This window comes from Ceratotherium simum, chromosome 7 (assembly GCF_057802395.1).
Source record: "Ceratotherium simum simum isolate JZ-2026a chromosome 7, ASM5780239v1, whole genome shotgun sequence".
NCBI lineage: Eukaryota > Metazoa > Chordata > Mammalia > Perissodactyla > Rhinocerotidae > Ceratotherium > Ceratotherium simum.
This window is the reverse complement of record NC_141906.1, coordinates 69,352,850-69,369,842: the sequence shown is the minus strand read 5'-3', so window position 1 is coordinate 69,369,842 and position 16,993 is coordinate 69,352,850. Positions and strand designations below refer to the sequence as shown.

Below are 16,993 nucleotides of genomic sequence, written 5' to 3'. Positions count from 1 at the left end.
TCTTCTTCACAAAAAAAAAAAAGAAAAGAAAGTAACAAGTGGTGACTAGGACGCGGAGAAATTGGAAGCCTCGTGCATTGCTGGTGGGAATGTAAAATGGTGCAGCCCCTCAAAAAATTAAACGTAGAATTACCGTATGACCTAGCCATCCCACTTCTGGGCAAATACCCAAAAGAACTGAAGTCAGAGACTTGAACAGATATTTGTACACCTACATTCATAGCAGCATTATTCATAATAGCTAAAAAGTGGAAACAATCCAAATGTCCATTAGTGGGTGTATGGATAAACAAAATGTGGTCTATACATACAATGGAATATTATTTAGCCTTAAAAAGGAATGAAATTCTAATACATGCTACACCATGGATGAATCTTAAAAACATTATGCTAAGTGAAATAAGCCAGACACAAAAGGACAAATTTTGTACAATTGTACTTTTATGAGATACCTAGAATAGCCAAATTCATAGAGACAGAAAGTAGAATGATGGTTGCCAAGGCGGGTGAGGGGAATAGGGAGTTATTGTTTAATGGGTACAGAATTTCTGTTTGGGATGATGAAAAAGTTCTGGAGATGGATAGTGGTGGTGGTTGCACAACAATGTCAATGAACTTAATGCCACTGAACGTACACTTGAAAATGGTTAAAAGTAAATTTTATGTTATGTTTATTTTACCACAATTAAAAAGATGTTTATGTCAATAATCTCCAAATGTTGCTGCACAATGGAATCTCCTGGGGATCTTTAAAAAATATTAATGCCTGGCTCCTACCCCCAGTCATTCTGATTCTGATATGGGGTATGGCCTGGAGGTTGGGGTTTTTAATAGCTCCCTAGATGACTCCAATGTACAGCACAGTTGGGCTCCCAGTTAGATGCTCTTCCAACAGCACAAGAAGGTTGGGCTCCTAAACCTTTCTTGGCTGGTACAGTTGGCAAGGGGGAGTGGAGTATAGTCCAAACCATTCTCTCTGCAGGGCATGTTCTCCCTGACCCTCTCTCCTGACTTGGGGCCTCAGCTCAGTCAGGCCCACCCAAGCAAAGGAGGGTCCCAGTGTTCACCTCCGCTTTCATTTTTCATAGCATTTTTCACTTTTCTAATTTAATTTATTTACTTGTTCACAGTTTTGGGAGTCTGTTTCTTCCACTAAGTTCCATAAGGGAGGAGCAATGTCTTTTCAAGTTTATTCCTAACACCTGGCACATCATAAATGCTTAGTTAATGTTTGTGGAATGAATAAATATTGTTGTCCTTCTCTTCCATTGCCTCCCTCTCCCCAGCTCTTGGGTTACTCTAGAAAGGGATCATTAAGACCATTGTTCTAGCATCTTCTAACTCTGAGTCGTTTTTTATTGTTTTTGCAGAGTTTTTGGCACTTTCCCAGCCCCCTCTTTCTGTTCAGGGGCTTGTTCGTTTGTTCGTTCACTCACTTATTCAAGTATTTATTGAGTACCTACTGTGTCCCAGGCACTGCAGAGCAAAGGTACTGTAGGCCCTTGGGAGCAAAGCGACTGTTCTCAGGGAACATACAGTCTGGTGGGGGAGACAATTGAATAGTCACATAAACATATGATTATAAACCATAGTAATACTATGAAATACTGTGAAGGGATAGAGGAACCCAACTTAATGGGATGGAGATTAGAGAAGGCTTCCCTGGATAAACTGGGTTAACTATGCAAAGCGGAGGGGAGTGGCAGTGGGGGCAGTTGCAAGAGCAGCCTGGGCTTATGGAATAGTCTGGGCAAAGGCCCTGAGGCAAGAGGGAACACAGGACCTGGGAGGGAACGTGGTGAGAACTGAGGGGCAGTTAGGGGAGAGACCAGGGCTGGCCTCAAGGTCGCCTTAAAGATTTTGGGCTTTATCCTAATAGCAATGCAAAGATCCCTGATCCTTGTAAGGAATATATACTGGAGAGGACAAAAGTGAATGAAGTTGACCACTCCTGCTCTTTTCCCTTTACCAGAATGCACCACTCTTGTCCCCCTCCACCCAGAGTTCTTCCCTTCTACTCTTTCCTCCCAGGGCCCCTTTAGCCTATTCTCCATTCCCCCCACCTCCCAGCACCCTGTCTGTGGGTCTCACCCTAGTAGGCCTCTGTCTTTTCCTGGTCAGAGCCTCTGCTCTTTTCCCCAGCACTTCCTCTTGCTCTGCCAGCCCCACATGGTGCACCAGCCTCAGCCTCAGCAACCCCCACCTCCCCACCCCCGCCCCTCGCCCCCCTCCCCCTCCCCCCGGCGGCCTGCTGTGGACGGTGCAAAACCCACAGCCCAGGTGTCTGAGAACTCTGACTCCTGGGTTCTTATCTCATCCGGCCCCTTCCTGCCTCCTGGGAAAAGCAAGTCTAGGGTTCTGGGGCAGAGAAGGGACCTGCAGCCTGGACATAGACTCTATAGGTCCACGCCACAGTGGAGCCCACTGAAGCGAAACACACACAGCAACACGGCATCAGACTTTATTGTAGGGACTTAGTTCACCGAGGGAGGGCTGAATTGTTGTTGGGGGCGGGTGGTTAAAGAGGTGAAATGGGAGGAGAATCAGTTCTGACAGGAGTGGGTGAAGGGAATAACAGAGAGTGTTGGGGGAAGGGGAGGGTTAGGGGACAAAGAGAGAGACAGAGGGCGGAAAGGGCTTCAGGGGAGAGCAGGCAGGGAGAGGACGTGAAGGCACCGAAGGAGCCAAAGCCCGGTGACTGAGGCCTGGGAGCAGACAGTCTTTTCAGGAGAGGAGGCAGGAGCAAAAGGTGAAGCCGTGGGCCGGGGACATGGACAGTGCCCTAGACTTCCTGGAGGAGCCCACTGCCCGGTGCAGACCTCCTCACTTTCGGGCACCCAGTGCCAGGGCGATGATGAAGCCCACGACCAGCAGGAACATGGCAACAGAGAGCAGCACTGTGATGACCACCATGCCCCCTGTCCGGGCCATTTCCAGCCCAATGGATTCCATCTTCCTTCCTGTCAGAAGAGAGAGGGGGAGGGCTTTGTGGGCATGAGGGGCCCCTATCCTGCCCAAGGCTCTCAGCCTAGCCCCTCGTCCAGCCATCCAACCAGCCAACCCTTCATCCATTTATTCATCCATCCAACCAACGCATCATCCGAGGGATCCAAACATCCATCCAATAAACATTTATGAAGCATCTCCTACATCACTCCCCGAGGATACAGAAATTAATCGGACACTCTCCTTGCCCACAAACAACCTTTAGTTTAGCAGTGCGGGCAGATGAGTCAACAGGCAGTTAAAGCGCTAGGAGAGAGGTCAGCAAAGAGCTGGGGGGCAGCTGGGGGATGGGGGGGAGGGGCCAAGGAAGGTTTCAGGGGCCCTGAGATGTTACTTACGAGGGAGTGTGGACATTGGGATCTCTCTGCTGGACTCAGTGGATGCCCCCTTTGTCACTAGGTAGGAAATGCTTTTGAGGTGGGGTTTGGGAGAAAGGGAGGAGAGAATCCTCAGTGAGTATCTGGGCCTTGGGAGAAGAGGGCGCCCAGGCCTCCCCCTTGGCAGCTGTGCCTCCCATTGTGCCCTCCTCCAGGAGGCCCATCCTTGACCCCTGTAGCTGTGCCCTCCTTTCTCCACCCTGCTAACCACATCCCACCACCACCAAAGGTCAGGACCCAGCTTCTCTTCCTGTCCTCGCTCCCGTGGGGGCCCCGGGCCTGGATCTGGTACCTACTAGTATTTGGTTCCTGGCACCAGGTTTGTCACCTGGTATGCACTGAGCCGGGTGACCGTGAAGCCAGCCCCACTGTCCACCACATTCACCAGCTCCCTGCGCCCACGGCATGGAGGCACCACAAAGCTAGATTTCACCACTGGGCAGGAAATTGGGGATAAAAGGCAGGGTTCAGTTTCTGGAAGCCTCAAGGAGAAAGGGCAGCATTTAGAGTGTGGACAGCCCAGGAAAGGGTGGATAGGAAGGCATGCATGGGAGAAGGGAAGTTGGAGGTGTCCTGGGAAGGGGTCTCTGGGGATTGGGGGATGACTTGGGAGTGGGTTGCAGACCTTTGCTGTCATTAGCTCTCCGGACCATCAGTGTGGCGTTGCCCCCTGTGAGGTGACAGGGGGGCAAGGCAACTAGCAGGCTCTCTGTTAGCGCCGGGGACAGTAGACCAGAGATGCTTGAGATGTTGAAGTCTGCTGTGGGGCCAGGAGGGAGTACAGAGAAGGATCAATCCCCCTCCTGCGGTCAGATCTGGCCCAGCCCCCAGGGGCCATTTCTAAGGATGCAGAGTCCTTCTCCCCTTCCCCTCTGTAGTCCGTTGGCAGAAAACAGGACTTTGCCGATCTGACCACCAGGTGGCAGGCTTGGGCTGCAGAAGCCAGATACTCCACCAAGCCGCCAGACCCTGGGTGCCAAAAGGGGGCAGAGCCCAACCGCATCCCTACCTGCAGCTTTGGGACCTTCCCCACACCTCTCTGCCTCCTGGGTCTGGGAGAGGACCAGGAGTGTGCCCTGGGCTCAGTGACTGATGCCTGGTCACTGTTATCACCTGTCCCCCAACCCCCCAACTGGCCAGACCAGGTCCTCTTTCAGAGCCCTGGAAGACACAGTGCCTCCTTTCCAGGCCCCCGAGCCCTTACCCACCCTTGCCAGAAATGGCAGAGACCTGCAGCTCCTGGGGCCAGGAGAGCCAGCAGAACCAGGATCAAGGGCAAGGTCCGGATGGGCAGCGGGGCTGCCATAGCTGGGCTGGGAGCAGGAACAGATGATAGCAGGATGTGGCTTCCTGAGGCAAGTGAGGCTCTGCTCGTGGGGTGGCTGGTTTTGTCCTGAGGGTGGGAGGGACCGGAGGGGAATCCTGTCCAACCTGCCCCTCGGGCCCTATAGCCTTAGGGGTGGCCCCTAGACAGGTTTTTCAGGATGGAGAACTGGCCTCAGGCCAGGACAGGGATGCTCTGGCTGGATCTTAGTGGCTTAGTCAGCTGCAGAGGGTCAGGGTAACTAAGGTGGGGGGTGAAAATCCCCCCTTCTTCTGGGACTTCCACGTGTAAGGGCAGGAGTGGTCCTGCCTGCACGTCGTGCATCTGGAGCCCAGCCCATAGAGGATGGCTCCCCCCAGCTGGTGGAGGTCTTCCCAGGAGGGCAGCAAGTTCTGAGGTTGCCCTGGTGTGTAGGAAGAGGAGAGACCCTGAGGGGCTGGGCAAGAATGGGAGACAAACTGACACGGGTAGTAGGGGGCGGGGGCAGCAGAGTCAGTGGTTCCAATTCTTGGCGTCCACTGAGGCCCAGGTAATGCTGCTGTGGGAGAGGCAGAAGGGAGTTGTGCCAGGGAGTCTATAGGGATTTGGATTCTTCTGGAGAGTGGGGCCAAGGGATGCCAGGAAAGACTTCTGGAGAGACCAGAGAGGTGGGCACTGACCCTGTCCAGGGGTTGGGGATTGGGCAGTCAGCCTTGGTCAGCAGCCACTGAACTGTTTGAGAATAAAGAATAGAAAGACACCTGGTAGGAGAAAATGAAAAAGAGACACAAGCTCTCTGACTGCATCCTCACCCCTGTGCTCAGTCAGACCCAAGTAGAGGAGATGCTGTGAACCAGAGCGGAGAGATGAGGAGAAAGCACCTCCCCCGGGCTCTGGGCAGGGGCTTCACAGGCTCTTACATACTTCTTACAGCCGTCCTAGGTGGCAGATATTATTGGCTCCCTTTTATAGATATGGAAACTGAGACTCTGAGAGGTAGAGTCACTTGTGGAAAGTGAAACGCCTTGTCAAGGGAGGTCATAACCTCTACAGGGGCCTGAGGGCCCCATAGAATGTCACATATGTCTTTTGCTCCATGAATCATTCTATCTTCCCCAGTCCCAGAGAAGGTCCAGGGTCCTGGTAGGGAAGTGAGGGGCTAGTGGGGTCATGTCCTTACCCCCATGGTGGGAAGGGTAGGCTCAAAGCCTGGGGTGCGAGCAGGAGGTGAGAGTAAAGATGGAACTCATGGAGCCAAGCAGAGAGTAGGAGGGTCTCAGACCAGTGCTTCTCCAAATTTAATGTGCATATGAATCATCAGGGATCTGGTTAAGTTGTGGTTTCTGATTCAGTGGGTCTGAGGTGAAGCCTGAAATTCTGCATTTCTAATGAGCTTCCAGGTAATGTTGATTGATGCTAGTCGGAGAGGCCCACACTTTGAGTTGCCAGATGTTCTCCCCCCCCCGCCCCCCACTGGCTTCTCTTTGCTGGAGACCAGGGACAGGTGTTTCCCCAGTCTCCCAGGACAGGCTGCCTTTGGGTGAAGAATTGAATTCTGTCTTTCCTGTCCCTTGGCTTTTGTCCCCTTTTAGATCAGATCCTACCATCATTCTACAAACTGAAAGAGAATCTTTTTCACATTGAGGAGAACTTTGGAGAGAGGGAGCAGATTAAATGGTGGAATTCCAGGGGTGAGGGGATCTTCCTGGTGCTCTTCAAATTCCATCACTAACCCAGAGGATGTTTACACTTGGGCTTGGGAGGTATGTCTTCCCATTTCAGTCACAAATCAGAAAGCAGAAAGGAGAAGAGGTTAGGTTTATTACAGGGCGGATTGTGTTGGGTCCACACCTAAGCCCCCAATCCCGTTTGAAATTTGAGTGGGACAGAGCGGAGTAGGGGAAGGCAGAGCTCTGACCAGATTTTAAAGGGATAAGAGGGCCCTGTGCCTTTAAGCCCTCCCTTCTCCCTCCAATGCCCCCCCTTCCCCACCCTTGGCCCTCCCCAGGTTTCTGGAGGAGCTAAGAGTTGCGTCTTCTCCCTCCCTGCCCTGCCGAGCTGCTCAGTGGCTGCTCTGGAGGCTGTGCTTTGCGGTCTCCATGGAAACCATTAGTTGCTAAGCAACTGGAGCATCATCTGTGCTGAGCTCTCGCATCTAATTATCCCATCACAGCGGCTGAGAAGGGTTTGGGGAGCTGAGAGGAGGGGGAGGCCGAGCACAGGAGCAAGAGGATAACTCTTTTAGCAGAGCAGATTCATTGACAACGCTGAAGTCATTTAAAGCCACAGCACCCTGTTCCTCTGCAAGATTTCCTCATGGCTTGGAGTAAGGGAACCAGAGCCACAAATGCCTTGAGTCTCTTTCTTGGGCCCACTCTTCTAGACTGTCTCCCCTTTGGATTCTCGATTCTAAACTCTCTCAAGTTCCCTCCACTGCCTCCTTCCTTCTAAATCCCCTATTCAAGTCAACAGACATTTAAGTACCAGCTGTCCACGGAACCGCACTATTGATCAGGGATATAAAGGTAAAATAAGTTTCTGCCGTCAAGGAGCTCCTAATCTCTCTGTTCTGCCCAGACTAGAAGATTAGCTCCTAAAACAGACCCACTCTTTCTGAACTATGGTACTTTTTTTTTCCCTTTAACTATGGTAGTTTTGCAAGCAGAAGAGCTCGGATCAAAACCCAGGTCTATCTGATACACCTATCGTTCTCTTTCCACAGTGCCACTCTTCTGCTTCCCAGTCAATCTGAAAAACATGTCCACTTGGCTCCATGGGCATGTCAACCTCTGACGGGGACTCTTGTCCTCCCATTGATGAGTGATACCATATGACTTTAGGTGAGTCACTTCGAACCTCAATTTTCTCACCTATAAAATGGGAAGACTCACTCCTTCCCATTTATCTAGCAAGATATGACAGGTATAAAAATGCTTTATAATAAAGGTGCAGAAGGAATGCTGGAGATCATTGTCATAATCTGTAGGAGAAAACTGGGGGAAACTCTGGGGCCTTGGACCTAGAGCTCACAAGATGATGGTCTGATAGGAGATGGAAGAGGCTCTATCCTTGAAATCTGAGGCTGGAAAAGACTGTTAAAATAAGAATCTCAGTCATTTAGGGTTGGAAAAGACCTACATGCTCCATTGTTTTCCCTAATGTTGCCTGTGATATAATCACTTACCCCAAATGTGCTTCCAGCGGTGTGACCTTGGCCAAGTTACCTACCTAACTACTCTGAGCTGTAGTTTCCTCTTCCGTAGAAAGAGTATAAAATCTGTCTCCCTGGGATATTGTGACTATCACTCAAACTAATTTATTTAAGAGTGCCTAACATGGTATTTGGCTCAATAAATATTAATTTAAGCAATCCATCTTATCCTCTCCTTTTTATTAACCCTTAGTGTAGATGAAAACTAGAGACTCAGAGGCAATAAATGACTTTCCCAAGGTCACAGAGCTAGTAGGGAATGAGGTGGGATAGAATTCAGAATTTGCTTTTCCAGCTGTGTCATTGAGGCAAAGGGAGATGGTTGGGCAGGAAAGGCAGTCCAAGGGGGAAAAGTGACCTGGATTGGCCCAGCTGTTCCCTGTATAGCAAGCATGCCACGGGTGTACCAGGCACACAGGAACTGCCTGCTCACTGTTTTTTTTTTTTTTTTTTGAGGAAGATTGGCTGGGCACTAAGAAGTTGCCAATCTTCCTCTTTTTTCTTTCTTCTCCCCAAAGCCCCAGTACATAGATGTGTACCACAGTTGTAGAGTTGTAGCTCTTCTATATGGGATGCTGCCTCAGCATGGCTTGATGAGCGGTGAGTAGGCCCACGTCCAGGATCTGAACCGGCGCACTCCAGGCCGCCGAAGTGCAACAAGCGAAATTAACCACTACGCCACTGGGTGGCCCCTGCCTGCTCACTCATTTATTCATTCAGTAAACATTTGTTGAACAACTCCTCTGTGGTGGGTACCATGTGTAGGTGGTGTACAGAGATGACAAGACACGATTCCTGCTCTCAAGTTGCTGAGTTTTGAAGAATGAATCAGAGTTAACCTGGCTGAAATATGGAAGGAGATATTCCAAAAAGAGGGAGCAGCATATTAAAAGGCTCAGAGATGTGAACTATCCTGATACCTTCTGGGAACTACAAATGGTACATCTTGGCTAGAACGAAGTATTCAAAGATGGGCATGATGAGAGCTCTAGCTACCAGCCGGGTCACCAGGGGCTTTGTAGGCTGTGCTACGGAGCTTGGTTTTTGCCCTGAAGATAACAGAAAGCTTTTGAAGAGTTTTAATTGTGTAAATGTCATTCTAGAAACAGTGTGAATGGATTGGCAGCAGGTAATGTATTGGCACATTGTATCAGGGTTGGTCTATGTGACCAATAGAATATAGCAGAAGCAATGTCATAAAAGGCATTGCGCCTTCCTCCTTGCTCTCTCTTGAATTGCTCCCTCTGGAGGACATGGGAACACCTCTATGGAGAGGTCCACATGGCAAGGGATTGAGGCCCTCTGCCAACATCCAGAGAAGAACTGAGGCCTCCACCCAATAGCCATGTGAATGAGCAAGTTTGGAAGCAGATCCTTCAGCCCCAGTCAAGCCTCCAGATGACTGTGGCCCAGGTCAACATCTCCACTGCAACTTCATGAGACATTTGAGCCAGAACCACCCAGCTAAGTCTTTTCCAGATTCCTGATTCTCAGAATAAATGTTTGTTTTTATAAACCACGAAGTTTTCGGGCAAGTTGTTATACAAAAATAGATAACTAATACAAATATCTTGAAAAATTCAGATGAAAATGATATTGAGTATATGAGTCTAGAGCACAGAGTAGAGGTATGGGATAAAGAGAGGGAAGGTGGGCAATGGTTAAAATCACGAATGTGGAAGAGAGTCCTCGAAGAGAGTAGTAGAAGGGAAGAAGACAGCCAAGGACAGGATACTGGGACACACAGTATTTAAATGACAGATGGAGGGAGAGGAGCTGATGAAGGGAGGAATGAGGATTGGAAGGAAAACCAGGAGGGAGTAGACGGAGTTTCAAAAAGGAGGTGTCAAATGGTATAAAGGTCAGAATTGAAAGTAAGGACTAAAAAATGTCCACTGGGCTTAGCATCTTGAGGGTTATGCATATCCTTAGGAGCAGCTTCCTGCAGGTGAGGAAGGCAGAAGCCAGACTGTAAGAGAGCAGAGATAACTGGGAGAAAGAAGAGTTAGAACTGTGTAGACTGCTCTTTGAAGAAGCTTGGCTGGGAAGGGAAGGAGACGGTTAGATAACTGGAGGGGAATTTGGGGTAGAGGAAAGGCTCCTCTGTTTTGTTTTTAAAGTTAAAGATGCAGGAGAGAGGGAGGTATAATTGAGGGAGAGGCTTCTGGAGGAGGGATAAAATGGGATTCAGATCAGAGGTGGAGGCAATAGCTTTTGGCCATAGGAACCATACTTTCCAGCAGAGAGAAGAATTGGGCAGTGATGCAGAGAAATGCCATGCTTTTGGGCGGGTGGGGTTGGGTAGGAAAGGCTGGGGGATGGAAGAAGTAAGTTAAGAGAGCTTCCTCCTGAAGGCCTCTGCTTTCTCTGGGAAGTAGGAAACCCACGAGGGAGAAGGGTTTGGGGCTGAAGAGGGGTGAGAGCTTGAAGCAGCTGTTGTGGGGAGAGGAGGATGCAGCTGCAAAGAGCCTTGAGGAAGGCTGTGTGTGGTGATGACGGCCCAGCTGAGCTTGGGGATCACTGGTCTCTTCAGGGGCACTGACTGTAGTAGTCAGCGTTCTCCAGAGACACAGAACCAACAGGATGTGTATATATAGAGAGATTTATTTTAAGGAATTGGCTCATGTGATTGTGGAGGCTTGGCAAGTCCAAAAATCTAATGGAGGAGGCCAGCAGGCTGGAGACACAGGAAAAGAGTTGCCGCTTGAGTCGAAAGGTGGTCTGCTGGCAGAATTCCTTCTTTCTTGGTGGGGAGAGGGGGAAGGTCAGTCTTTGTTCTATTAGGGCCTTCAACTGATTGGATGAGGCCCACCCGTATTATGAGGTAATCTGCTTTACTCAAAGTCCACTGATGTAAACATTAATCTCATCTAAAAAACACCATCACAGAAATATCCAGGATAATGTTTGACCAAATATCTGGGCACCATGGCCCAGTCAAGTTGATGCATAAAATTAACCATCACACTGACCTTGACATTTGGGGAGTTTTTCAAATTACTCAACAGCTTCCGTGTAGAAGTGATAAAATTGTCAGGTTGTACCGACACAGGGTTAGGGTTTTTAAGGCGAGGAAAGTTGAGGATGTTGGCAAGAGTGAAGGGATGGAGAATAAGATCTAGGCTAGACATGAAAAGGAGTGATAGACGTGAGGGGAGCACTGAGGAGTGGGGGTGTTGAGTGAGGTCCAGGTAAAACAAAGATGTGAGAGCAGTGGGCAAGCAGGGGAGTGTGGACGGGGCAGGACATGGAGTGGCGGCCTTCTAGGGGCTGCTGAGAGAGAAAGCCAAGGTCCTCACTGCAGCTGGATGGAGGCAAATGTTGCGAGGCCAGACGGGAGCTGCAGACCCAGGTGTCTCCAGGGCCCAGGCAGATAACAAAAGTAGTGGTGGCATAGTGGTTAAGTTCACGTGCTCAGCTTTGGTGGCCTGGGGTTCGCTGGTTCAGATCCCAGGTGTGGACCTACACACCACTCATCAAGCTCATCACCCAGCACCCAGTATGTGGGCAGCATCCCACATACAAAATAGAGGAAGATTGGCACAGATGTTAGCTCAGGGACAATCTTCCTCAGCAAAAAGAGGAAGATTAACAACAGATGTTAGGTCGGGGCCAATCTTCATTAGGAAAAAAAAGGAAAAAAAAACCTTAAAAAAAAGTAGTAAAACAAGGTGGGTGAAACTGGAACCAACTGGAGAGAGTGTAGCAGCATGAGCTCTGTCTAAAGTGGCCACCCATGCAGCTCTGGAGGAGCTGTGTTGTGGAAAGAGGGACCTTGTTTTTTCAAAAGAAGCCAGAAATCTGAATTTTTAGGTAAAATGTTCTTATTTTCAAAATTTAAACTAATATACATTATAAAAATGCACTTTGAAGCCACACAATATACACCTTCAAGGCCAGCTTTGCCATCAGGGTCCCCAGGTTGTGTCTTCTGGGACAGGGTGTTGGAAGGGGAGTAGGTGTTTTGCTAGCGAGCAGAGAGGAAGGATATTTGAAGCTGAGGGGAGAGAGCCGGGAGAGCTGTAGAAGCAGCAAGGGGTTCAGTGCAGCCAGAGAGTGGAGCCCTGGGAGGGAGGGATTGCAGTGGAAAGGGTGGGTGCCCAAGTGAAGGAGCAGTTGCCCTGCACAGACCTGTTTCCCACAGACAGGAGGAACTTCTGACAGGGTTTAAACAGGGAAGTGGCATAATTTGGTTTGGTTGTAGAAAGATTACAGAAAGAGTAGGTGGAGGCTTGATTGTGGGGTCATTAAGCCTCTCCTTAGGCCTGAAGAATCCATACAAGAAACCATGATGGGCCGAATTCACATGAGTTAATTTATTCAATAAATGCTTATTAAATGCCTTTGCACCAGTCACTGTGCTAACTGCTGGACCTTCAGAGGTGCTGGACATTCAGGGAAGATGCTGCTCTCCCTGAAATTATGGTCTGGTGGGAGATACTAAAGAGTCCACTACTACACTGCATTAGAATTTTAGTAGAAGTAATAATAACAGCGATTACTTGTTGAGAGCTTACTGCATACCAGGCATTGTGCTAAGTCCTTTGTGTATATATATATATATATTTTTTTTTTTTTTTTGCTGAGGAAGATTTGCCCCGAGCTAACATCTGTGCCAATCTTCCTCTATTTTTTTTAGTATGTGGGCTGCCAGCACAGCATGACCGCTAACAGAGCAATGTAGGTCTGCGCCTGGGAACTGAATCCAGGCTGCCGAAGCAAAGCGCACTGAACTTAACCGCTGGCCACCAGGTCTGGCCCTATTTTTTCTTGTTTCATCCTCATAATAATATCTGTGAAGTGAGTACTGTTATTATCTTCATTTTATTATTGAGGAAATGAAGCTCAGAGAAGTTAAATGATTTGCCAAAGAGGCTCCTCACCAAAGGGGCAACTTACATGGGCTTGGGCAGTCCCAAAGGGCTTCCTGGAGGAAGTGGTGAACAAGCAAAGACCTGAAAGTTGAGGAGGAGTTAGCAGGGTGAAGGCAGAGAGAGAGGTGGAGAGGGGAGATTGTTCTAGACTGAGACAACTGCAAGGGACCAAGGGTAGAGAATGGGCCCACTGGAGGTTTGGAGAGGAATTTGGGGAAATCACTGGAGAACTAGCTGGGACCAGATGAAGAGCTTTGCAAGCCCCTCTAAGGAACTGAAATTTTTATCCTAAGGATAAAAGGAAGCCCTTGAAGAGGTTTTTTTTAAAATTTTTTGTTTATTGCATTAACATTGGTTTATAACATTGTCTAAATTTCAGGTGTACATCATTATACTTCTATTTCTGCATAGATTACGTCATGTTCACCACCCAAAATACTAATTACAACCCATCACCACACACGTGTGCCGAGTTATCCCTGAAGAGTTTTAAACTGGCGAGTGTCATGATCAAATTTGTATCTTATAAAGGTGATCTTAGCTGCAATGTAGAGATTGGGGTAAGTAAATAGCTGGGAGACATTTTAGATGTCTCTTGACATGCTGTTGAGATAAGATCTAAGCAAAAGATGATAAAAGAGGAGATTCTGGGGTGATGGTTTGGCTGGGAGGATTTCGGACACGGGTGGAGAGCAGAGTTAAGGATGCTTCCCAGGTCCTGGCTTGGGCAGCTGGGTGGACGATGGTGCTGGCACTAGCTGAGGTGTGCAGCAGGGGTGGGAGGAGCAGATTTGTGGGGAGAAGGTGGAGCTGTCTCAGTTGTGAACTTGCTGAGTTGAGGTGCCTGAAGGACACCCAGGTGGAGGTGTGTGGAAGGTGGTCGGATGTTGGCGGTTCTGGAGCTCGGAAGGTTGTCCGCACAGGGGTGACAGCTGCAGGCTTGGAGAGGCCTGGAGAGTAAGAAGACAAGGTCAAGGACAGCACCTGGGACACACCAACATAGATGGGCAAAGAAAAAGAGGAGCCTGCAAAGTAGACGGAGAAGCTTTCCGGAAAGAAAAAAGAAAAGAACCAGCTGGGAGTGGTATCCCAGGTACCCAAAGAAGAACACTTCCAGGAGGCACGTTTTGCAGCAAACTGGTCCTCAGGGAATTGAAGAGATGTAAAATGTGCTCCTTGGATTTGGCAATTAGGAATCACTGGAGGGGGCCGGCCTGGTGGCACAAGCGGTTAAGTGCGCGCACTCCACTGCGGCGGCCCGGGGTTCGCCGGTTCGGATCCCGGGCGCTCACCAACGCACTGCTTGGCAAGCCATGCTGTGGCGGCATCCCATATAAAGTGGAGGAAGATGGGTACGGATGTTAGCCCAGGGCCAGTCTTCCTCAGCAAAAAAAAAAGAGGAGGATTGGCAGATGTTAGCTCAGGCCTGGTCTCCTCACAAAAAAAAAAAAAAGGAATCACTGGAGATCTCTTCAAACTGGGAGAACATGTAAATGAGAGCACTGAGCTGGGCAAGTGGGAGTTGAAGGACTGAAGGTCTGCGTGGAGTTGGCTCTAGGATGCAGTGAAGGACTAAGAGACCCAACAGCCTGGGGAGGGCAGGTGTGAAGGAGAAGGAAAGGGAAGGGTCTTTCCTGCTCCCCACCCCCCAAGCCTTACAGTTCCTTACACCATTTTGCCTCAGACTGGGCCCCCCCGCCCCTCAGTTGTTTGTAGGAACCTCTGATGGGCACAGAGAAGGAGGGTCAGGAGGCGCTTCCTGGGATATGGGTGGAATGTGGAGGAGAAGGTGTGAACTGAAGCAACTGAAGTGAGCTGATCTGGATCAGCCTTCCCTTCAGGCCTGAGGAGAAAGCAGCTCTATTCCCCTCTCTCACCCTTTACAGGGGTGTGGGGCAGAGACCTGGGATATCAAGCCCAGCAGACAAGGGATCCAACAGAATTGTGACCTTTAGCCTCTCTTGGGGACCAGCCATTTCTGACACCCCCACCCCCACCCACAAGAACTTCCGGGTTAGCACGTAGCTCAAGCCAGTCCCCAGAGAGAACAGGCAGATGTTTTAAGGTAGCCGCTTGGAGGAACAGCAAAGTATGATGGGAAAGGGTCAGAATCCTTTGAAATCCCATCGCATCCTCCAGGCGGGGAGGGGTCATCCTGGCACAGCTGCCCAGGCCACAGCCCTGAACCCTGCCTTCTCCCACCTCCTCAGGCCCTGTTTGAGATGCACATCAGATCCGGTGCCCTTTGCAAAACTGTTATTTGTACAGAAGCCCGAGGGAGGAGGAGGGGAGCCGCTCCCTCCTCTCTCCCCCCTCCAGCCACTTCCACTTGCAGGGGCCTGCAATCAAATACCAACCCCGGTCCTTCTCACTCACTAGCTCTGAGACTTGTGAACTGAGCACTGGCGGTTCCCCAGCTGCCCACGTGGCGGTGCTAGGAGTTTCTCCTCCCTCTCCCGGAAATGGCCCGGCCTCTGAGCTTCCCCCCACCCCCACGGTCTCTGCACCTCAGCCCTTCTTCCCCACTCCCGCAGCCCTGAGCTCAGAGCACCCCTGCACCTCACACTTAGCCCTGAGTCTCGCTGGCTATGGCCTCTTTGCCTCGAGTCTCCCTGATTCTCTATCTCTAAGAATGGAGTAGGGAACTCGAACTAGTCCGTCGCCCAGCAGCCCCCATCCTGCGCAACCTGTCCTAAAGGCGCAGGAGAAGCCGGGGAGTGGGAAACAGGCTCTGCAAGGTAGGCAGAGGGCTCGGAGGCGAGTAATGGATTTGGAGAAGCTGGGCCAGGGCGATACCCAGCTCTGACTGCTGCTCTCCAGCTTGGGACCTTGATCTTCTGAGGACCTTAGAAGCGGTTTCCTGTCTGTAAATGGGGGTGGTAAACCTACCTCCCCGGGTTGTGTGAGGACTAAATGAACAAGGCATGAGGTGCCCAACGCAGTGTTTGACACATAGTAGCTTCTTAAAACAAGTGCCCTTCCCTCTCTTCACTTTGGGGCTCTGACGGAGAGGTGGAAGGAGAGAAACTAGGGCGGATGGAGAGAGCTCTCCCAGAGCCCAGGAGGCACATTGTGGGTGGGGGTACAGCTCTGTTCTGTTCCACCCAGGGTGGGGAGGAGGGGAGGGAGAGCCAGAGCCCCGGGCCTCTCCAGTGCTTCTGTTCTCAGAGCACCGCTTGGTCTGGCTTTGGGGAGACCTCTGGGAAAGGTATTCCTCTTGGGTAGAAGGAGGTCTGGTGGGGAGGGCCTGGTGTGGGGGGACTGCCTCTGGGTCCGGAACAACCCCCTCCCCACTCCCCCAACTCATAATCCGATTTATATTCCTACTCCCTCCTCTGGACTCGTCACCATGGCAACAGTTTTCTCAGTTGCACTTCATCAGTTTCTCAGCAAATCTTTTTTTTCTGCCCCCTCCTTCAATTTCTCTTTTTCTCCTCCAACAGTCTGCATTTCTACAAACTCATGGTGTTCACCTTTCTCTTTATCTCCCGGCTTCTCTGTTTCTTTCTTGTTCTCCGTTTGTCCCTGCCTGCTTCTATTCACATCTGTCTTTCTGCAGCTTCCCTCCTGTCTCTCCCGTTTCAAGTCCATGATTGTGGCAACAAGCTAGAGTCTGTTGGCTACACAAGAACTTGTGTTCCTTCTGATATCAGGGCCGAGAAGTGGAGAGTCCTGGAGGGACAGGATTTGGGTCCTAGTGGGCCCTGGACAGAGGTCAGTGATGTAAAGGTGGATGTAAGGTCACCTTCATCTGTTCAGCTCTGACCAGGGGGCAGGGAACAGTGGGGAGAGAACACAGTATTGGCCAGTTTCTTCTCCAGTCCTCAGTCAGAATTCGTGTGGCTCTGGGGGGGTCCTGCAGGGCACTGTCCTTGGTTTACTTCCCAACTCACCCTCAGAGACCTCACCCAGTACCTACAACTACCACTGGCATGGGTGCTTCGCAGACACCTAACTTTGGCTCTGACTTCTGTCTCTCCAAAGTTCCAGTCAAATCTCTCCACCTGCTCACTGGTCACAGCCACTAGGATGTCCTATTCTCACGCCTAACTCTACAACTCTCAACGTGAACCCGCCTTCCCCAAACCATCACCCCTGTTTAGTAAGTTTGGTAAGTTTAGTCTGTTCAGTAAGGTTTAGTAAGTTCAGTCTGAGTCATCAGCGTAATATGGTTGCCAAAAATGAATCCAATCTTAAGCCATATTAATAGAGATATAGCATT

At 50.1% G+C, this 16,993-nt stretch overlaps 1 protein-coding gene across 2 annotated transcripts; it reads right to left on the bottom strand.

Moving 5' to 3' along the window:
* Window positions 1-2,447: 2,447 nt before the first annotated feature.
* Window positions 2,448-4,727, bottom strand: UPK2 (uroplakin 2). Of its 2 annotated transcripts, none has more exons than XM_014785251.2 (5): window positions 4,614-4,727; window positions 4,009-4,143; window positions 3,680-3,818; window positions 3,345-3,415; window positions 2,448-2,960 (listed from the first exon to the last, which is right to left on the bottom strand). In XM_014785251.2, exons 1-5 carry the CDS (start codon window positions 4,687-4,689, stop codon window positions 2,824-2,826), a joined length of 558 nt encoding a protein of 185 aa, XP_014640737.1. In that variant the 5' UTR covers window positions 4,690-4,727; the 3' UTR covers window positions 2,448-2,823. The 2 variants fall into 2 exon arrangements, with proteins under 2 accessions (XP_014640737.1, XP_087290173.1); XM_087434047.1 differs by having other exon boundaries at window positions 4,009-4,140; window positions 4,614-4,726.
* Between the last annotated feature and the right edge of the window lie 12,266 nt (window positions 4,728-16,993).